Source organism: Rhea pennata, chromosome 15 (assembly GCF_028389875.1).
Source record: "Rhea pennata isolate bPtePen1 chromosome 15, bPtePen1.pri, whole genome shotgun sequence".
NCBI lineage: Eukaryota > Metazoa > Chordata > Aves > Rheiformes > Rheidae > Rhea > Rhea pennata.
The window spans coordinates 7,632,395-7,652,731 of NC_084677.1; the positions used below are offsets into that span (position 1 = coordinate 7,632,395).

Below are 20,337 nucleotides of genomic sequence, written 5' to 3' on the forward strand. Positions count from 1 at the left end.
TGTCTGTGACTGACTAGCATTTTCCCAGGCAATACCTAGGTGCAATTCAGAGATTAGCATGGACTTAGCACCATTTCCAACAGGGAATTTGGATAGTAGCGCCACATTCTGGAGAGTTGGAAAGTTTAATTTTATGGATGGGTCCGAACTGTGCCAGTAGGCATCAGCATCAGAGAACGGGTTCTGGAACTGTTTAGTTTACTAGGAGCCATGAAGCCTCAGAGTTTAGCAAAAGGTGAGTATTATTTCTGGACAACTGTAAGTTACTGTCAATTCAGTTCAGTTCCTGGGTAGCCAACATTCAGTGCAGAGCCAAAGCCTTATATGAAAGTAATAATTCTACCTTTTCAGGATGTCCTGCTTTTTGTTTTTCTTTTCCTTAGCTATAGTATTCAATGAGCAAATTTTCACTCCTTAATTCTAGATCCTGAAATTGATACCAGCAGTTACGATCAGTTCAATAACATGGATTTCCTTTGTACAATGGAAAATGATGAAAATGGGGATGAATTGTATCTCTATTCCAACACAAGAGAAGCTTATGCTAGAATAGGTATGAAAGCTTTTTTTTTTTTTTTTTTTTTTTTTGGGGGGGGGGGAGAGTATTGGCATCTTAACATGATCGTTATTTTCTGCTCACTTCTTACAATACTATGTTCACTTTAAAGCAGTAGTGTCTACTCAAAAGTGGCCTGTTGCTCATGGACATTATATCTAACCCACCCAAACCTATGCATCTCATTGTGGGGAAACAGATGAACAACAGTTTGTGGTTGTCAGGGGGGAAAAAAATCTCTCTATTAATGGCCCTTTCTGCTTAACACTTCCTGTCTTAACTTCTCCTTTCTAGTGTTCTGTATTTCCTGAACAACAATTACAGGTTTTACAAGAAAAAATATATTATTTTAACTCCTCAGTTTCACTGAGACTGCAGAATTCTGTTAATGAGAGTAAACTTGCGATAGTTTCTACTGTGTAATTTACTATGCAGTTTACTGTATTCCTTTTTTTGTTCTTGATAGCTGAATTAGCAGAATATGTGCTCAAAGATCAGCAGGAGAAGCAGGTGGAAGACACTTTTGGTAAGATTTATGTGGCAAAGATTAGTTTTTTCCATGACAGTGATCTGACTAACATCTGCTGTGTACTTCATCCCCACAATTTGAATGCGAGTAAGGTTTCTATACATCTGATATCTTCTTTTTCTACTTTGGAACTATGTCTTGCCAAATTTTGAGGATTTTCTGTATTTTTTCAGGTTCAGAAGTGGCAGTTGTATTTCTGACCACGTTGCTGATTACTTCAGCATGGCTCCATAGTGTATGCACAGCTCTACTGTCTAGTGCAGGATATGCCCTCACATAGCATCAGACTTTTTCTGAGCGTGTGCCTGTGTTCATTAAGTCTGACCCATCTAGAGGACTTAGCATGCATATAAACCTAGTTCGTGCACAGGTTATTTCTGTTCATGATGCACAGAGCTGCCTAAGAAGGCATGCTAGGTTTTACTTCACTCCCTGACCAATGTTGCAGTGGTACAATATGCACACAGTGAATTATTTCTTCATTGCAGTGCTTGCCCAGAGAGAATTGATTTGCTTTATAAAAAAGCATTGTTTTTCTATTGATACATAAGCAGATGTTTATTATTTCAAAATGCATGTGTATAAATATGTGGCTGCTGTGGAATTCATAGACTGAGAAAGATTTCGGTGTATCCTGTTTTATGCATGAGAAAAATAACTTGGAATGACTAACCAAGGTTCAGTCCTTAACTAAGATAATTAATTCCAGTTACAAGTTTCCATGTCTTTTTCTGATGCTTTTCAGTGCTCCCTGGTATATTTAGCATTTTGAGTCTTTGCACCTAATGGCAAAATTACCATTGAGTTTAGAGGAAGTACATAGTATTAGTACTTAAGCATTTGACAGTAGAAGAATGATACAGATAATTTAAGAAGTTCTTACAACTCCAATGGTAAGATCCATTTAGAACCCTTTACTCTGCTGCTTAAAGGAATGAATCATTTTCATATATAAAATGATTGAGTAACTTTACTAGTACTGAGATCACACAAACCCTTTGATTCACCTGAGATACAGTCCAAAAGCTGGATGTTTTGCCCTCTTTGCTCATGATTAGGGTCTTGAGAAGTACTTGCATTTTAGTAGCCACTAAATTCATGACAGCAGATGAATCTCTTGCAGTCTAGAAACTAACATAAGGTGACAATGTGTGCTGCCAGTGTTCTGTGGGCTAAGTCATATAGATTTCAATATATGTTTTACAGTATGTTTTCTGCTTTCATCTTTTGTTTGGAGCATGTATCATCATTGCTGCCTGTGAGTGTATGTCTCTTGCTTTTGCCTCTCCCTATAACTTTTCTAGGAGAACAGAGGTTGACATTTGGCAATTTTTAATGCTTTTTAGCAGGGAACCTTATTTTGGATGAAATGGCTAATGAAAACACTGAGAAATTTACTGATGTGAAAATGCAGAAATGTCACAAACGAAGTGAGTGAAAAACCGTGAGTAACTTGACAGCCTGTGCTCTTTGGATTCTAAATATGCATTAAGATCTTTGTTTTCTAAAGCAGCCTCAATGTATTTTTCATGTAGTTCTTCACTGACATAAGCAGATGTGCTTCCTCTGACTCGAAAAGTGTTCTGCACATTTAAATCAGCGGTGATCTTGCTCGTCCTTTGTGGGCGAAGGGGTCTACAACCCCCCCCCCCAGCATATCTTTTACAATTTTCAGTTTGTTGTTGTGTTATATGACACTTAGCATATTTCTTCACTTTTTCATCATCCATGTGACAGTTTTAACTTTGCTTTCAGCATATCTGAAACTTAGCAAGTGTTAGCTGAATGTTGCTGTTAAAGAGAATCAATAGCAAGAGCAAAAAGCTTTGATTACTGTCACAAAAATCCACAATCTTGTTGAAAGTTCACAGTCATAGTAAAACATTATGGGGCTATTCACATTCATTTTTAATAAATATGAATTCTGCAGTTATGAAATAGCTGAATTGAAGCAGCTAGCACTCCCTTCTACTTAAAAAAGTGGAAACTATCCACAGCTAAAATTACCAAACTAGGCTCAATTTGTGTCACTTACCATCATCTTTCTTTCCATCAGCCTTCTTAGGGTCTTCAGAGAGTTGCTCTGATGTTTCAGAACCCAAATACAAGAAAATTGGTGAGTTACTGGGTGAATAGGAGAAGACTGTTGAATGTATATTGTCTTGTGTTCCAACGTCTCTTCCTCTGTTAGATGTTACAGCCTTGCCTTCTAGGGAAAGTCTGCTCTCACAGATTTGGTAAAATAGTGTAAAGGTGAATTTTCATGTTTAAATGCTTTGACCAGCGTAGAAATCACTGCAGAATCACATTATTTGTATTATGCATCTCAGTCTAATTGATGATGTAACAAATCTATGGTCTCTTATCAGTAGCTATGGAACTGGGCATATTGGGACTGATTACATGGAGGCCTGGAAACAGCTGGGATCCTTGTGCTTTGAAAACACAAGTTCCTGCCAAGTGAGAGGAAAACTAATTTCCTTAGCATCAGCGGAGGCACAGTTGAACTTTTCTAAATCCATCTGAGAGCAGAAAGCAGGCTAGTTGGGAACTAGGATTGTGCCAAATTTTGTACTTTATATAATGTGCATCCTTTGTTTATGGTGGGTTATTTGACTCTGAGCAAAAGAGGATCAAAACCAGGAAGTACCAAATGTGGCCTAAGTGTGATATCTTCCAAAAATTCAGTAAAACAGCATAGTAAAAATAATAACTGCAAAGAGAAGGCTTCTTGACCCAGTCCATGCTATACCAAAGTGAGTACTGGAAGAAAAGGAAATTTCTTGGTGCTGAGCAGAGTTAATTAATACCTGCTATTTCAAATAATTAGTTATTTAGGCTGAAGAATAAGATATCGCAAAATTTTTAATAAACTTTATTTGTTCTAATTCCAATTTCTTTTTCATCCAGTAATTCGCAAACAGCAGCTAGATAACTAAATTTGCAATAATATTACTATATTTGGAATAGTAGAGCAAAACTAATGGTCGAATTTTGTTCACCAAAAGGAAGTTCTGATCCGAGTAATGGGCTGTGTAGCCACCTTCTCTGGATCATGTTGTATAGCAGAGGGTGTGCGTAGTACTCTGGCAAAGGATAATAACAAAGACAATCCAACACCTTTGCCTGTAAATCTATGCTGGAAGTGAACCAAAAAGCAGTGGGTAATTTAGAAGTAATTTAGTATCTGGTGCTGGCAGACACAGAACAAAGTAGTAGCAGAAATTTTGTCCTCGCTGTGGAGACTCAGGGCTATGGCTGATTGAGTTGCAAGCGTTGCATCATCAAACAATTTCTTGGTGTCAGTTTGTTCTGAGGTGCTTGCTAGCTGCTTGTACAAACCATGTGATATCCGACTGTGAGCAGAAGATGTCAAAGAATGGTAAATTTCACTCCGACATGCAGTATTTATACATTTTCTCTCTTCTGGATCTATACTCTGTGCATTTAGACTCTGTCCTGTGTGTTTTGCCTTATGTTAATGGACTTTTTTTAGTTGTCAACAACTGATGGTCATGAAAAGCTGGGTAATCACTTGTATTTTGTACTTATTGCCCTTTTTAAGAGGTTTTGTTTAGTGGATTTTGTGGTCTTCATATGACTCCATGAATTGTGGTTTGCAAACTCAAGATTTGCCCAGAAGCTGCAAGAGAGAATAAGTAGCCCACTTCTGGAAGCCAGGAGCATTAAAAACAGGCGAGTAATTATTCTACACTCCATTCCAGGGTCTTCAACATGTTTGATTCCGGAGTATCTGCCTGTCACTGCAAAAGGGAGCCAAGAGAATACAGATTTTGCAGCTCCTCCTCAGCAGATAATTAATTTTCTTATTGAAAATGGCACATCAAATGTTATAATATATCCAGGTAGGAACCATAATCTTTTGTTCACATAAATAGGCAGAAAGTACTGGAAAATCAGTACTGTCAACAAGATACTAAGTTCCCTCATCACAGTCACTGGTAGCTGTGGTACCCTGAAAATTAGCATTTTTTTGTTTCATTTCCAGTGCTGACTCCTTCCACTGAAACATTGATTCCCTCAAGTTTTCCAGTTAGTTTATGTGGTAAGCATAAAGTGATTTTTTGTCTGTAGAGTTCTTTGGATGGGAGAGGGAGCATATTGCCTGTTCTCGAAGCCAATTCTATTCTCCAGGCTTTACTCGTGTTGATATTATTCGGGGGGAAAAAATAAAATAAAAAATAAAAAAGAATGACATTTCCTACTCTGTATTGGTCACTGGCTGCTTAGTCTAGTCCAAAATATGAGGTAGATAAGATTGTAGAGCAACACCTTCCACTACACCTTAGCAACCAATCCACTGTGTTTGCTGTAAAGTCCAATTTCTCAAGTCTTATATGGTTAAAACAATTACAAAAATCCAGTGTGTTCAAGCATCATCTGAACGAGAAATCATACTGGTACTGGCTTGGCCTGAGCACCTTAAACACTCAGAGATCTAGCTAGGAGCTAGATTGCAGTCAGCTTGCATGGAAGCCCCAAAACCAAAACAAACTCTTTCCTATGTAACTTTAACAACACAATAACTTTAAGCAATTCAGAAGCCTAATATACAGAAGGGCTTATAAAGAAATCAGAGCTTTAGTAAGGCTAGAAGAGTCCCTTCTGTGGTAGCAGACTTTCCTTGGGCTTTTTTCTTCCAAACCCCAGAGAGCTGTTAGGCCAGACAGCTGTGCAGTGGATGTTCAGTTCCTAATCACTATGTACCCTAATTAAAGCTGCCTGCAGTTTAGTACAAGTGTGTTGTTGCCCTCTGGTGGCTGATACCACCCAAAATAGCAAAATTTTAAAGTGAAGATTAATAGGCAAATACCCCTAGGTTTGGGGAAATATTTTTAAATGGTATACTGTGCAGATCTAGGGAGATGAACCTGGTTTTCCACATCTCTGCTGAGTAGGGGACTATTGATGGTGTTGATTTTATAACATCTCTATCAATTTAAATTCTGTCCTGAACCTGCAAAGTCTTTCCTACCAAAAGTTTTGTCAAAACTGATACTTTCTCACTAATAGACTGTTTATAGAAAATATATGTTCTCTGGAAAAATTCTCATTTTTTTTTGTGGATAGCAGGCAATGCTTGTCTGACCAATTGCAAATGGTCTGCAACAGTTGGAAAACAAACAGGCAAAAAGGAAGAAAATCGGACAATTACAGTACTTTGTAATGAAGAGTAATAGATAAATTCTATTACCACTATGGTCAAGATTTTACATGTCACTTATTTGTGACTCTTATATTTAACACGTAGTTACAAGTGCAGAATAACAAAAGGAAACTGTTACTTTTGGTGACATTAAAAAGTTTGACATGTGAACATGGATTTATGCAACACTGACATTTGAAAAGAACAGTGGATGTCACTCTTTTACGCTATGTTTTCTGCTTCATGACAGCTGTCATCTTGTAGCTATACTGACTACAGCAGTTTGTATCAGCTAAAGTGTACTTTTATTTTTGAACTTTTTTCATCTTACTCTTGTAAAATAGGTAAGTATTTCTTTTTCTAGACAGCACATGGTTTGCATTGCAATGAACTTAAACATTTGGATTAGAAACTGTTAAAATCAGTAAAGCTGAATCAGTGACCATCTTTCTCAAGTATATTATTGTGTTTCTGCAGGCTTAGAAGTGTTCAAAGAATTGCAGGTTCCTATAGTTTCTTCTGAAGAACCTTTCAAGAGACCAAGTGAGTTTAGATCTCTTGAACTTAAAACTTTGACTATTTATAGCTAATTTTACTGTGTTTATTCTCAATACATAAAAGCTACCTGTAGAAAATGTCCTTCATGACAATTTGTGAAGCTGTTCCAAGTGCCCTGAGCACAATTCCTGTTGTTAAAATGTCATACTTGTCCACCTGTAGACATCACTCTATTATCTACCTGAGAGGTGTAACATACTTAGCTGTTTATATCAGATACATAGATACCTCCAAAGTGATTTAGGTCTTATGTGTAAAGGCATCTATTTTGCCCGCACTCCTTAATTTAAGTACCTCAAGTTGAATGGGATGAATCCAGACCTACATGCTTCCTGCAAATTGATGTATTTTGGCTTTATTACAATTATAAACACCTGGAATCAGTTCTGAAAACTTTGGGCTGGTTTCTTCAATATGAATGTGTTTTTTGTTTCTCTAGGGCCAGTGGAAGCTTTTTGTACATTACTTATGGATTATTTCCGAGACATGTGCAAATTTGTGACCATGGAGCGTGAAGTAGCTCTTGACCATCTGTTTGTTGATGGAACTCTTGTTCAAGGCCAAATTGAAACCAAGAGTGGGAAGAATACTGTGAAAGTAATGGAAAAGACGCTGATGACTTGTAATCTGCAAGGGAAGGAAAAGGCAGCCCTTGAAAGAAGCCAAATATTTCAAATCTCAGGAGGTAAAGAATTAGAGACTAAAGTGATTGTGGTGTTAGGAAAAGCAGGAATGGGAAAAAGCATTCTTGTTCAGAAGATCTGCCAGGACTGGTCCAATGGAGAGTTTTCTCTGTTTGAATTTGTCTTTTGGTTTGAGTGCAAACAGATAAGCATGCCTGAGAAGCGATACAGCTTGAAGGATCTACTTCTTGAGTTTTTTGTAAAACCGCAAGAGGGAAGCAATGAGGTCTTTGAATACATACTACAAAATCCTGCTAAAGTCCTTCTGGTTTTTGATGGCTTTGAAGGGCTGCATGATAATGAGAATTTTCCTCGTTTCTCAGACAGCAAGCCTGACAAAGAAGTGTACAGTATAAAGGAGCTACTTTCAGGCCTCATCCAAAAAAAGATACTGAATGGTTGTACGTTACTGATTACAGCAAGACCTAAAGACAAGGTGAGCCAGTATGTGTCCAAAGTGGATAAAACTGTTGAAATAGTAGGATTCTCCCCTCAGCAGAGAGAATTATTCATAACCAAGTATTTTGAAGGATTACCCTACTGTGATAAAGCACTGAAATTAATCAAAGATTGTCAGTACCTGTTCAGTCATTGTTACAGCCCTGTTATGTGTAGATTTGTTTGTTTTCTCTGTGAGACAGTACTTGAAATGGGAGACAAAGACCTTCCTTCAACTCTTACTACACTCTTCCTGAAATTTATTCGGCAAAAGCTAACATCTATGCAACGAGATGTTACCCCCATGCAAAATCAAGAGAATCTTGCTATGCTAGCCCGTATAGCCTGGTATCTTGGAGAAAAGCACCAAAGTGCCATGAAAAGTTACCTTCTTCCTTCTAAGGAAGTTAAAGAATTTGCTCGGAAATGTGGATTCATCCTGCCTTTTGCATTCCCCAAACATTCAGATACTGGAGAAGAAGAATTCGGGAGCCCATTCTCCACTTTTGCCATTCAGAATTTCTTAGGTGCACTTCACCTTATCTTAGCAGAGGAGATCAAGGATAAAAGCCTAACAAAGTACCTGTCTTTTCCATCCAAGAAGAAAAAGCCTTTTAACTGGTTAGACTTAGTGCCTCGATTTTTGACTGGATTGTTGTTCCTCCAGGATGACCCCGACTTCTGCTTTTTTTCAAACAAGGATGTAAAACAATCAACCAAAAAGCAGAAAACTCTCTTGAAATACATTAGAAGGCTGCAGATAAATGACTTATGTCCGGAGAGGTTACTGGAGCTTTTCCATTGTATTTTTGAAACACAAAACAACTATCTTTTGCAACATGTAGCCCTAAGACTCAAGCCAGAGCTGTCTTTTCTGGGTGTTGCTCTTACACCACCTGATGTCTATGTGCTGTACTCTGTTTTAAAACTGTCAAGAAAAGAATTTTCCTTGGATTTGCAGAACAGCAGCATTGATATGCAAGGGCTAAAAGACTTGGTTGGCTTAAAGAATGTGGCATCATTCAGGTTGGTCCTTCTTTGTAGACAGTAGCATCAGTCATAGGACTGTATGTAAAAGACACTTTCGTGCAACAGCAGCAGTCATATCTGTTGATTTCGTATGTTTTGTCACTTTACAGGGCTTCCCTCAGAGATACAGTCAGGCTGTGGAAGTCTTTAGAACAGACAAAAGAATATGAACTGCTAAGAATGTCAACAGAGAAATTTGTTCTTGATCCCTTTAAGGCAAAGACGATGAAGGACATCAGTGACCTTTCTGAGCTTGTACAGATGCAGAAGATGATGATCAGCTGGTAGGCTCATCTATGATCAAAAGCCCTCACAATGTATTAGTGAATTAAGAAAGTGGAGGTTCAGTGACAGTCCTGGGGCATGGAGTCCTCTGTTTATTCAAAGGAGAAGTAAACTGAGGCAACACAAGTTCTTGTGTCATCTCATGTGTTCTGCTACTCTGAGGTGGACCAATAGTTATGACAGGGAGGAGGACTAGGCCCGTGCAGAATACTTCTCAAAACTGCCAATAAAGAAGTCAATGCTAATTTTTTCCACACTTTTTTTTTTTTTGAATCTCTGAGTATGTTATCTTCTAATTGCTTTCAGTTACATAACTTGTGCTAACTGATTTTTTTCCCCTATAGCACCTAGGCTATAAATATAAGGTTTTTTTGCATGACCCTAGTCAGTGCTTTAGGTCAGAGGGTAAAGGCATGTGTTACATGGTCAACAAGCCCTGTGTTCCATCCTTGCTGATGATGTGGCTAGGGGACTGGTTACAATTAGCAGCATGCATGAATGAAGTATTTTATATTCTTTTGAAATCAAAATGATATCCACTTTGACACAGATTATTTTGATTCAAATAAACACAGAATACTTGCTTTAGAAGAATGTATTTTTAAGTTGTATTGAAAAAAAGGGCTGACAGCTGCTCCATGAAAGGTAATTATTGGATTGGAATCAATCCAATGAAGAAAAATTGGAACAGAAGTTGTTCTGAAGTTTCCTAGATTCCTAGACGTTTCCTAGTAAATGGTTTATTTCTTGTAAAATTTAACTAATTTTTTTTATAAAGTACTGTTCTGGTTTCTAAAATATTTCTTGTATCTTCACTCTATTGTGATTTATTTAGTGTGCAAGATGTATCTGATTGGAATAGCTATGAAATTCCTGCCATCAAAAACCTCAGAAAAATAGAATTTGCGTAAGTGTTATGCCTCTCTATTGATACATGTTTACATTTAAGACTAAGTAGAGTCATGTATATTGGCCACAATTGTTGAATTCACAGAAAGGTAGTCTATTGAAGCCTAGTTAAAGGAGAAACAATATGTAAAACCCATTCATTTATGTTTTGCCAATCTGAACTGGAATTACTAATTTATAATTAGAACTTGAAAATGCCATTTCTAGCCCCCACAGTGATGCATATCATCATTAACACCAGATGCAGATCTCATCCCATAGCATATATAATATTGTGATCGTAGTCCAATTACTTGTGAAATAATCTTTCCCCAGATATGCCTCACTTTCCTATCTGAGATTATCAAGAGTATAATGCTTAGTTGAGAAATGTTAAAAAAAAAAAAAAAAAAAAAAAAAAGAGAGAGAGAGAGAGAGAACAAAAATACAGGAATCTAGAACAAATGAGAGTAGTCAAATGCATATACCACTTTCTCAGGGCAGAAGTGTTTGACCCTAGCCTTTTGGTGTCCTCTTCTGGAGACCTGAAAGCAGAAATTGTAACCCACCAGCCTGCTGGGGCAGGGAATTCTTGATTATTCAAGAGTGTAAACTAGCTTCTACTGGGGGCTGTAGGACAAGGGCATAATAAATTTATAACTTTTGCTTTTTGAGAGCGTGAAAAGACACACAACTGCTGTGTGTCTGTCTGTCTATATTTTCTTCCAGGCTGGGTCAAGTATGTGGCCTTCAGGGATTCCTAAAACTTGTGGAAATTCTTGCAGCATTTCCATCACTTCAGCATTTAGAGTGAGTAATTCTAAAGCTTAACCATGCTAATATTGCTCCTCCGTAGCCCTTGATGATAGGGGAGCTCATGTACCCGAGAAGTGTTTTATTTGCAATAGGACTGCTTGTTTTGGTGAACAAACTGAACAAAATATTCAGTGAATAGAACAACAGACTGACAGGTAAGGTTCATCAGGTCTCTTGCTGATGCCAGTTAAGCTATTTCCTTCATTTGGTATCCCTTCAGTCGCTTCCACCTCTGTTAGTACTTGTGGGAGAGGTTTAATGCAGTGGCCTCTCTTGGTGCTCCCTCTTGCTGCAATGGCACTGACTGTCACTGCCTACTTACTTCTTTTTCTTCATGCAAGTTCTATAACCACCTGAGTCACTGGCCTCTCCATGCTAAGGTCTCAGAGATCCCTGTAAAGTCTGTCCCCTGAGAGAACAGGCTAGCTCCTGAGCCATGAGCAGTATTAAATGATGGGGTTAACTTGGGTGCATGTGCCTGTGCTGTGTAATGAATCCTCCAGGGTCAACAGGCATCTTGAACTTCTCGCAATGCATGCAAGAACTTGAGTTTTGCAAGTTTGTTTCACGTAAAAGATACGAGCTCTGTTCAAAAACAAAAACCCTCCTCTAGTGTTTGGTTTCTTTTTGCCCGTATATCTTTGCCCTGTCTTTGTCCCTTCCTTTACCAGGAGGAATATTAGAAACACAGAACTCCAGTTACTGTTTATTCTCTCACATCCATGGCAAACCAGCTATCTCTAAATTTTAAGCTGCTTTCCTCTAGAAAGAATCACAACAACAAAAGCTAATATTCTACCATCGTATCTCTTGGAAGATCACTGGGTTTTGAGAGGGCATTCAGCCTTACTGGCTCAGCCCATTGGCTATTTATGTGTATGGTTCCTGAACAGTAGCCTATTTATATTTTGGAAAAACAGTTGAGCTCTAAAATTGGAAAGAGCTCGATGAATCCCAGTGCTGTCTATGAGATCAGAAAGGCATCTAGTATCTAATTGAGACTACCTAAAACTCTTTCCATCAGAGTACCTAAATGAAAAAAGCTTCATTTCTGATACCATCTTGGTGAGGAACAATTTAAGCAAGAATCTACAGCATGTACTGGATTTTGTCGTTGTCTTTTTTCTTTTTTTTCTTTTTTTTTCTTTTTTTTTTTTTTTTTTCCTGTGTGCACAGGAAGTTTTATTTCAGTATAGCTGAAACACAGCTATTTCATAACCATTTTAATAACTGTTAGTATATGGTGAAGTAAAGCTTCCTTACTTTAAGTGCTACCTACCATTTGTATACCAGAGGAAATGGGTCAAACCATTCAACTAGCGAAAATAAATCTTAGGCTGTATATTCAGGTAGCAGAGAGCTGCTTAATAGAGAAACTGGAATTTGTGAGATGTTTCTTGCTGATTAGAGGCTAATATGGAGAGGAAGGTTTTCAAGATATGAAGAGTGGTCTGTGAGGTGGATAAAACAAAAATTTTTATTGAAAGGGAACTAATTTCCTCTCTGTGATCATACAGCCTTGAAGCTCTGAATGAGAATGACATAGGAGATGAAGGAGCAAAGAGTCTATCTGAAGTCTTTCCAAAGCTGACATCGCTGGAAACATTAAAGTAAGTTGCAAGGTTAAGTTTTAGAAAATTTTGAAAAGAAATGGATTAATCCTCGAGCCTAATGGATTGCACCTTAACAGTTACGAGCACAAGGAACCCATGGGCCTTATAGACCACTTGGCATATGGGCATATTTAGCCAGTACATTCATCAGAGAAATGGGTTAATCCTATAGCATTAGGGATTGTATAGTAACAATTTTCCATTTCCCTTCAAGGGTAGTCATTTTTTTTTCCTACATTTGACCTAAACAGACTATGCAAATTACTTAAAAACAAAGTGTATATCAAATATTTTAAATACTTCAGGGTCTGTTTCAGGGAGAGCTGCCTCAGAACTTCAAGCAATGCAGACAAAACCAGGCCAAGGCAGCAAGCCCTTAAGAAGGGGAAGGACAAAGTGCAGAAGAAGACAGAAGGAAGAGAGTGAAGTAGCAATGGAGATTCCAGAAGAGCTCAGGTTGCTCCTTCTGATAGCAGTGAGGGAGTGAGGGAGTGGGATAGGGACAGGCAGTGCATGTCAATCACAGCCTCACACAGTTTAGACCACCCTGTACAGTGGCAGCAGTGAGCTGAATTTTCTTTTCAGGAGGAATAGGTAGTTTTTGCTGTCCCCCTTATCCCTGTCTTCTATCCTTAGCAGCCTGCTGCCCTAGGTAACTATCCAGCTTTGCAGTCCTGTGCAATCAGTAGGCTTCCTGAATGTATATGCTTTGTGTCTGGGTTAACACATGGAACGCTTCAGGCTTGTGTCAGTTTAGATGTTGGGATCTATTAAAGGGAAGGTTTTCTGTTCTCGTTCTGTTCTCGTTCTGTTCTCTTTCCACTGCAGGTACAAGTTACTGCTCTAGTTTTTTCAGAAATGTTCCAAATTTAGCAAGAGGATAATGTTAAAGTCTCTTGAAATTCATTCTAATCTTGGATTCTAGATTAGAGAAAAGTCTCAAGTTAATAGTAGCTCAGAAGAGGCTTTATTTTACTATATTACAGTTATATTTGCTGTTTGTTAGAATAAATGTGCTCAACTAATAAAACCCATCTTATTTACTATAGCTTATCACAGAACAAGATAACAGATGTAGGTGCAGAGAAGCTAGCTAAAGCTCTGCCTTCCTTGTCTTCATTGAAGATTCTTAGGTAAGTAAGAGGTTGTATCCTGTTCAATTGTTTTGTACAACAAATCTCACTGCTTCTGTCAAAAATTACTGAACATGGAACAAAGATTCACACATTTTGTGACAGGCAAGCTTTGGACTTCATTCTTGCACAAAGCTCAGTCTCACTGCAAGTGGCAAGGCATGTCTTATAAGGAAGGCTTGCATGTTTGACTTCCCTTCCTCTCATTTGCATGCCAGTCATTTCCAGACATCTGTCTTCAGGAAGCAAAAAAAGGTATAAGCAAGTGTAGACATACCAAAGTATATCTCAGGCATATAACAAGGACTATACCGACTTTTAAATCCTATTCAGAATACCCACAGATCAATAATGCCTGTACAAATGCTTACACAGGACCGTGATCTACTACTTGCTGAGTAAAATGCAGTGGCAGCAATGTGGTGGTGTGTGCTTGCTGGTACAAAACCAATGGTCCATCCTACTCCATTAAAATGTCTGGTATAGGGCTGAATGAAGAGTCTTAGAGAGAAATGTAAGAAACTTTAGTGTACAATTATGGAATAACTTGCTCACATGGAAATCCTATTCTGAATGCCCTTCCCCAAATCTTTGTGCTTTATCTTCTTGCAGATTTTTAATTTGATTTAATGTAGACAAAATATTCTCATTCATTTAGACCTATTTTTGTTGTATCTGTGTAAGCTGAGGAAGGGAGGTAGTTCTGTGCTTTAATTGATACAGAAAACATGAAACTTGTGTTTTAAAGATTAACTCCAAATAGAGAAGCATAAATTGGAAGTTAAGCTGTACCAACCCTATCTGCAATTCCTTGATCTAATAGATAACTAGTTTACATTTTCCATTATTCAGTTGTGACTATACTGGTTTTGTTTTTTGCAGTTTGTACAATAATAGCATTTGTGATTTTGGAGCAGAAAATCTTGCAAAAATTCTTCCTGCAATGTCATCTTTAAGAGTGTTAGAGTAAGTATGAAATCTTCTGAGATGATCTAGGTTAGCAAAGTTGCTTACATTCTGAAAATTCGGATCAATGCTGAGGGAAAGTAGAGAAGACAGGATCTGAGGAGGAAGCGTTATGATTTGTGATTATGTTTGGCTTAGAAGAGGCTGATGTTGGTTAAGACGTAAAGGTTGTGGAAAGATTAAAAGATGATGCCTGATGTGTATTTGCCTGAAAATACTATTTTTTGCCCCTACTGGATACAAACAATTCTGGTTTTCTGGACTGCTATTCTGGACTGCAGCAGCAGAGAATTTTTAAGAAGGCTGTTTTGATTCTAGGGGATGTTGAAGACTTGTATTGTTGCTGCCTCTCAATTTTGGAAAGCTTTGTGTTATTCCAGCCTCAAGTGCTGAGAAAACATGCTTATGCTGGAGTCCAGATAGATTCAGTGGTTAGACAAGTTTAAGGAGCAGTTCACCATAGATTCTGTGGAGCCACTGGAGCTTTGGGGTTTTGGAAGCAGGGATCTATCTCGATTTTTTTTTTCTTTTTCTTTCTTCCACCATCCTTAGATAAGCCTCTGTGATATTCCTGATACTGAATGAAATGTTTGATTGTACGCCTAGGTGATGTGATCTAAATTAGCAGATATGTTGGGTTTTTCTTTCCTCAGTGTTCAGTATAACAAAATAACTGACGTTGGAGCCCAAAAGCTGACTGACAGCCTAAGAAAATGTCCCCATATTAAGAATTTGCTGTAAGTCTCTTGATATTTTGTTTGTTGTGTCTTAGGTCTGTAAGTTAGCTTAGAATTCATGCTGAAGTTGTATTCTGCATATGTCAGGTTTGTAAGAGGCACGAAAAGGAAATTACCAAAATGCAAAAGTAGTCACAGAAATGTTACAAATGTCATCTCATTAATTCCCCACTGCCCCATGGGAAGCACATTTATCCAGCTTTAAGCATAGTTTGCACTGAGCTTCCTATTGTTCATCCCAGTGTACCGTCCTAGTGTACCTGACCCACTCTGGGCCACAGGACTTGGGTTTGAAGGATGAACCATGCATAGCCATCACTGGAGACTGAAGCTACCAGCGTACATTCAGAGTTGGAGAGTTTGACAGGAAGCTAAAGAATACTTAGGGAGACAGGACTGTAATGTGTCCTATAACCAGAGTCATCGGAGAGATTTCTTTGTTCTAAAATAAAATACATTTTAATTTGTTCCACAGTTTAAATACTTCTATAGAACTATATCCGAAAGGGAAAGGGAACTTTTACAAAGAAACTATGAAACAAGTTATGCTTAAAATCTTTTTTCTTTATGAATTTGCTCTTACAGGATATGGAATCCTACCATTCCCTATGGAGTTCTTGAACACCTTCATCAGTTGGATTCTAGAATTTGTTTGTAGATTCATTTGATCCTATAAAGGTAACTTAAACCCTAGCTCCATGAGACATTAAAATCTGTTTTGATGGCACATATCGATGCATCAAAAGTTCTATAGATCCATAATGGGAAGAAATGATGTAGGCTAAATTTGGACTACAAATTTCAGGAGCCATCTTAATATTGCTGACTTTATTCCCGTTTTTTCCTCTTGTTCCTTTTTGCCTATTTCATGATTTCTTATGCTTAGAACTCACTGTCTCCAGAGGCCTGTATCATGCTGCTCTTCTTAACAAGCAGATGTAGGTGCACCTATTTTCTTTTTCACATAGATATTCACCTGACACCATCTTGTATCACACTTCTGCAATTCTATTTCAGCATCCAGGACCTTGAATGACAGTGTCACATCTCTGTGAAGCCAGAGCTAACTGTACTGGACACTGCTGGCCCCTTTGGTATAGTCTGCCATTAGCCAAGTTGGAACAGCTGAGGTTAGGGGAGAAAAATTCTGTGCACAATGTGCTTATTGGCAGTGTGTGGTCTGATACTCTTCATCAAACCACATCTTTGCAGTTGCCCCAGCATGAACACTAAAGGAATCTGGAGCAGTGCTGGGCTAAGGCTTTGCAGCAGGCCTACAGAAAAGTTCAAGAACATTGATAACAGCTATGGAGGATATTCTGTTTGATCTGTGATGAACTTGACTTCATTATAAATTCTGATGCAGACATAGTGTTTAAAGCTCCTCTTAGAGGACAGCAGGCTTCTTCCAAAGAAGAATTCAAGGAGGATCACCAGACCTCTGAGGGGTATGAGGCACAGAGAATGGCGCAAGGTCATAGGAATTAGGATGTCTTTAAAATCTGGGAGCTCCTCTGAGAATCCTAATCTCTGAAATAGGCAGACTATTGCCATTAGAGGTTAGAAAGAATGGGGTGTGGTGCTGGACTTTTCTGCAGTGAGTTCTGAATTGTTGTTTTTCTCCCCTTTGTGGTTTTATCTTTCTGACTGCACTCAGAAGAGCTTTTCCTCCAAGTCTGGTCTTCTGCACCATGTCACAGATCTTCCCTGATTTTGTCCTGCTCTAGGATTAAACAATGTTTTGTCCTGCAGCTCCATTTCCAGACATGCTTTCTCTACCCTCCTCTGCTAAATCTGGTTTACCTCACCAGAGTTGTGTAGCAGCATTTGCTTTCACATGGAGAATGCTTTCACATTCCCTCAAAAGGGAATGTCAAGCCCATATGTGGTAATATATATTACCATAATATTATTAATATTATATATATATGTGGTAATATATGCCCATTCGAATGGTAATATCATGCCCAAAGCATAGTCTCCATCCAGGTCCTCACTTCTGTCTCTCTATCAGTTAGTGAACATGTATCAAACCTTGCTTAATGAGTTTGGTGAAACTTCCCTTTCACTTGAAATAGTGAGATAGTATCCCCCGATACCCCTGAGAGGTTACCCTGCTTCTCTGCTGGTTCTCCATGAATTGCTGATTCTATCTGGTTTTACCAGGCACAGAAACAGCATCAAGGCATAGGTGGCTAAGTAAAGAGATGCTGCCTCAGTGGCACACATCAACATCAGATCAGTTCCCCTTTTCTCCACTCCATTCACCTTACATGCCCTATCTGCTTGGCAATAGTACTAGCAGACTGCAAGAGTGCTGCACGGGGAAGAGCAAACTACTCCTAGGACGACTCCTAGTTCAGCCCAGTGACTGGCAGCTGGCCTGCTAACCTGCTGTTTTACGTTGCACAAAACTAAACACCTCTGTGTTCTTGTCATGTTTAATAGATGAGTTCTGTACGCCTAAGGGATTAAGTTTTATGCTGATTTTTAGTAAGACCTTTCACTTTTCCGTTGTTAATACAAATTCCCAGCATCTGTTAGTCTCACCATGACACTGAGCCTATACTGGACCCAGAGCAAACCATTGTTCCCTACAGTCCTTGTTCTCATTCTGTTTTTTTGTAATTTGCCCACTTGCAACCACATTTACTTTGATTCTCCTTGCTCTGTCTCAAGGATCATAGAAATAATTGCACTGTGACCAAAGAACAGTTTGTTGATGATCAACAGATTTGACTGCCCTGAGATTTAGGGGCTGAAGGAGCTACAGCAGGCACAGGACATTATGGTTTCATCTAGTATTTTTACTCTCACTTTTTTGCCCTGTGCTCTCCCTTGCTCTTGAAAAATCACTCAGGATGCAACAGAGAAATTATACCAATAAAGAGGCAGAAGGCAGAGTAAACCCAGACACCAGAGGCTCTCCAGCTTTCTTTCAGAAAGCCGAATACATATTGCAGAGGCAGCACCAGCTGCATGAATTGTGTTTGAATGGTCCTGGCAATGGCTGTGGCTGTCTATGGTTCCCTAAGCTGTGGAGCAAGCAAATGTTTTGCACGACTCTCACTCTCAGTGCACTGATCACAAGATGTAGACTTGGCTATTTATGTGGCACTGATTAGGCTGCAGACTGTGGAAGACAGGTGCCATATCAGCTCCACAGACTAGCTGAATATAGCAGCAGTGAAACATTGTAGTGATCCTTAACTGCAGTGATCCTTAGTGCTTGTCACATCTGCTTTACACACTGAAGGTCCTAGGTTCAAGCCCCAGTGGAACCAGCACCAGGAAATCTTTGGGAGGTTGGACTAGACGATCTCCAGAGGTCCCTTCCAACCTTACTGATTCTGTGATTCTGTAATAGCCTGCAGTACAACAAAGAAATGCCTTTGTCTTATTGGATGACCGTACTTGGGAGAGAATACGTTAGAGAGATGAACACTGCTGGAAACCTATACAAGCAAGGCTTGTTACAATTTCCAGTGTCTGTCACTCAAGGGTAGCAGGGAATAAGAATCTTCTGACCATGTAGATCAGCTCCCAGATCACCTTGTGGCCTATCAGTTTTCCAGTCCTGAAAATCACTGGCCACAGAGCAATGGCTGTCAGTGGTAGCAAGCTCAGCTCTGAGAATTGGTTACTCTTGGTCATTGGTCAGCTTTCACACCAAGCAGAAGATGTGTTTAACACAGATCTCCATAAACAACTTCTTGGTCTTCCTAGTATTAGTATCTCCCTCTGCTGCTATTCTCTCCTGTTTGCAGTACATTTCTCTGATGTGGGTTAGCATTCATGTAATACCTGGATGTGACAAAACAGGCAAGCATTCATCTTCATTAGCGCTGAGGATATGTAACAGCAGGAAGTCTGCATCTTATCTCCCAAAACTGAAACATTCAGCATCTGTCAGTCACTGCCTTGTATTTCCAGATCACATCATATATATATACACACACACACACATATATATATATGATTTTGTTGATGTTAATAAGCATTAAGCTATTAGGTATGCCGTTAATATTCTATTTTCATCATTTCACAGGTACCATAAAGGAAAGTGGAAGGTCTCCTCTGTATCTCTCCATCTTCTTTGCTGCTTTATGCATCAGGAAAAAAAGTGCTGATTTTCATGACAGTGGCAAAATGAAAAAAGTCACATTTGAGCTCCCGGGTGATTCTTGAAGCAAGTGAATAACAGAATTCAAATGTATAAAAGGTCTTTTAATATGCTATTCAAAGACTGTGTAGTGTATCCATTGAAGTGATGATGTAACGTCAAGTTTCAAAGATGAAAAGAACATCTGGATATTGCAATTACCATTAAATGTGAAGAGGAGTCACCAGCATATTGGTAATATAAAACTGCTTCCTTGATTCACCAAAGTGTAGGACTGCAAGCTGCTGGACCCGCCACATCCGAAGTAGTAATAGGTAAAACCTGTTTGTTTCATGGTGCCAGTGGTAGGAAGATATTTTCTTTCAAGTAAGTCTCTTGTTATTCGTTCCTTTAAAAAGAATGGGAAAAGGAGTTGAAGAGAAGAAATAAATCAAAAATAGAAAACTACTAAGGATTTTTTCTGATGATATCATAGAAATCCAGATACTATAAAAAGTTTCAGTTCGTTGCACAAAAATCCTCCAAGTGACAATCTTCAAAGCTTTTTAGCTTGTCTAAAATGAGGTCTTTAAAAGTCTTTTTTAATTTTATAGTGAAAAAATGCACTTATATCAGTGTAAGCTACTAAGAAATGAGATTCTAAGTCACAAGAAACATGTCAACTAAAATATTTTTGCGTAGAACTTTGAAGAGCTGAAAACAGTAAGTTTGACTTCTGAGACAAATTTGTCTTCTCATTCATGTACGTGGACTGAGATTTAGTGTCTCACTTGTAGATGGTAATATAAATGTGCAAGCATCTATTGTACACTTGAA

The 20,337-nt window shown here is 38.5% G+C and overlaps 1 protein-coding gene across 1 annotated transcript in view; it reads left to right on the top strand.

Annotated features, from left to right (window-relative positions):
- CIITA (class II major histocompatibility complex transactivator) overlaps positions 1-19,968 on the top strand; it is a 32,438-nt gene extending 12,470 nt beyond the window's left edge. Inside the window, exons 3-19 of the mRNA XM_062588235.1 lie at positions 425-553; positions 1,023-1,082; positions 2,432-2,515; positions 3,142-3,201; positions 4,811-4,951; positions 5,095-5,151; positions 6,730-6,795; positions 7,250-8,957; positions 9,071-9,244; positions 10,081-10,152; positions 10,863-10,943; positions 12,467-12,559; positions 13,612-13,695; positions 14,578-14,661; positions 15,315-15,398; positions 15,984-16,076; positions 19,447-19,968. Coding sequence (XP_062444219.1) covers positions 425-553; positions 1,023-1,082; positions 2,432-2,515; positions 3,142-3,201; positions 4,811-4,951; positions 5,095-5,151; positions 6,730-6,795; positions 7,250-8,957; positions 9,071-9,244; positions 10,081-10,152; positions 10,863-10,943; positions 12,467-12,559; positions 13,612-13,695; positions 14,578-14,661; positions 15,315-15,398; positions 15,984-16,056 — 3,050 coding nt within the window. The 3' untranslated portion in view covers positions 16,057-16,076; positions 19,447-19,968. The remainder of the gene's footprint in view (positions 1-424; positions 554-1,022; positions 1,083-2,431; positions 2,516-3,141; positions 3,202-4,810; positions 4,952-5,094; positions 5,152-6,729; positions 6,796-7,249; positions 8,958-9,070; positions 9,245-10,080; positions 10,153-10,862; positions 10,944-12,466; positions 12,560-13,611; positions 13,696-14,577; positions 14,662-15,314; positions 15,399-15,983; positions 16,077-19,446) is intronic.
- Positions 19,969-20,337: the final 369 nt, after the last annotated feature.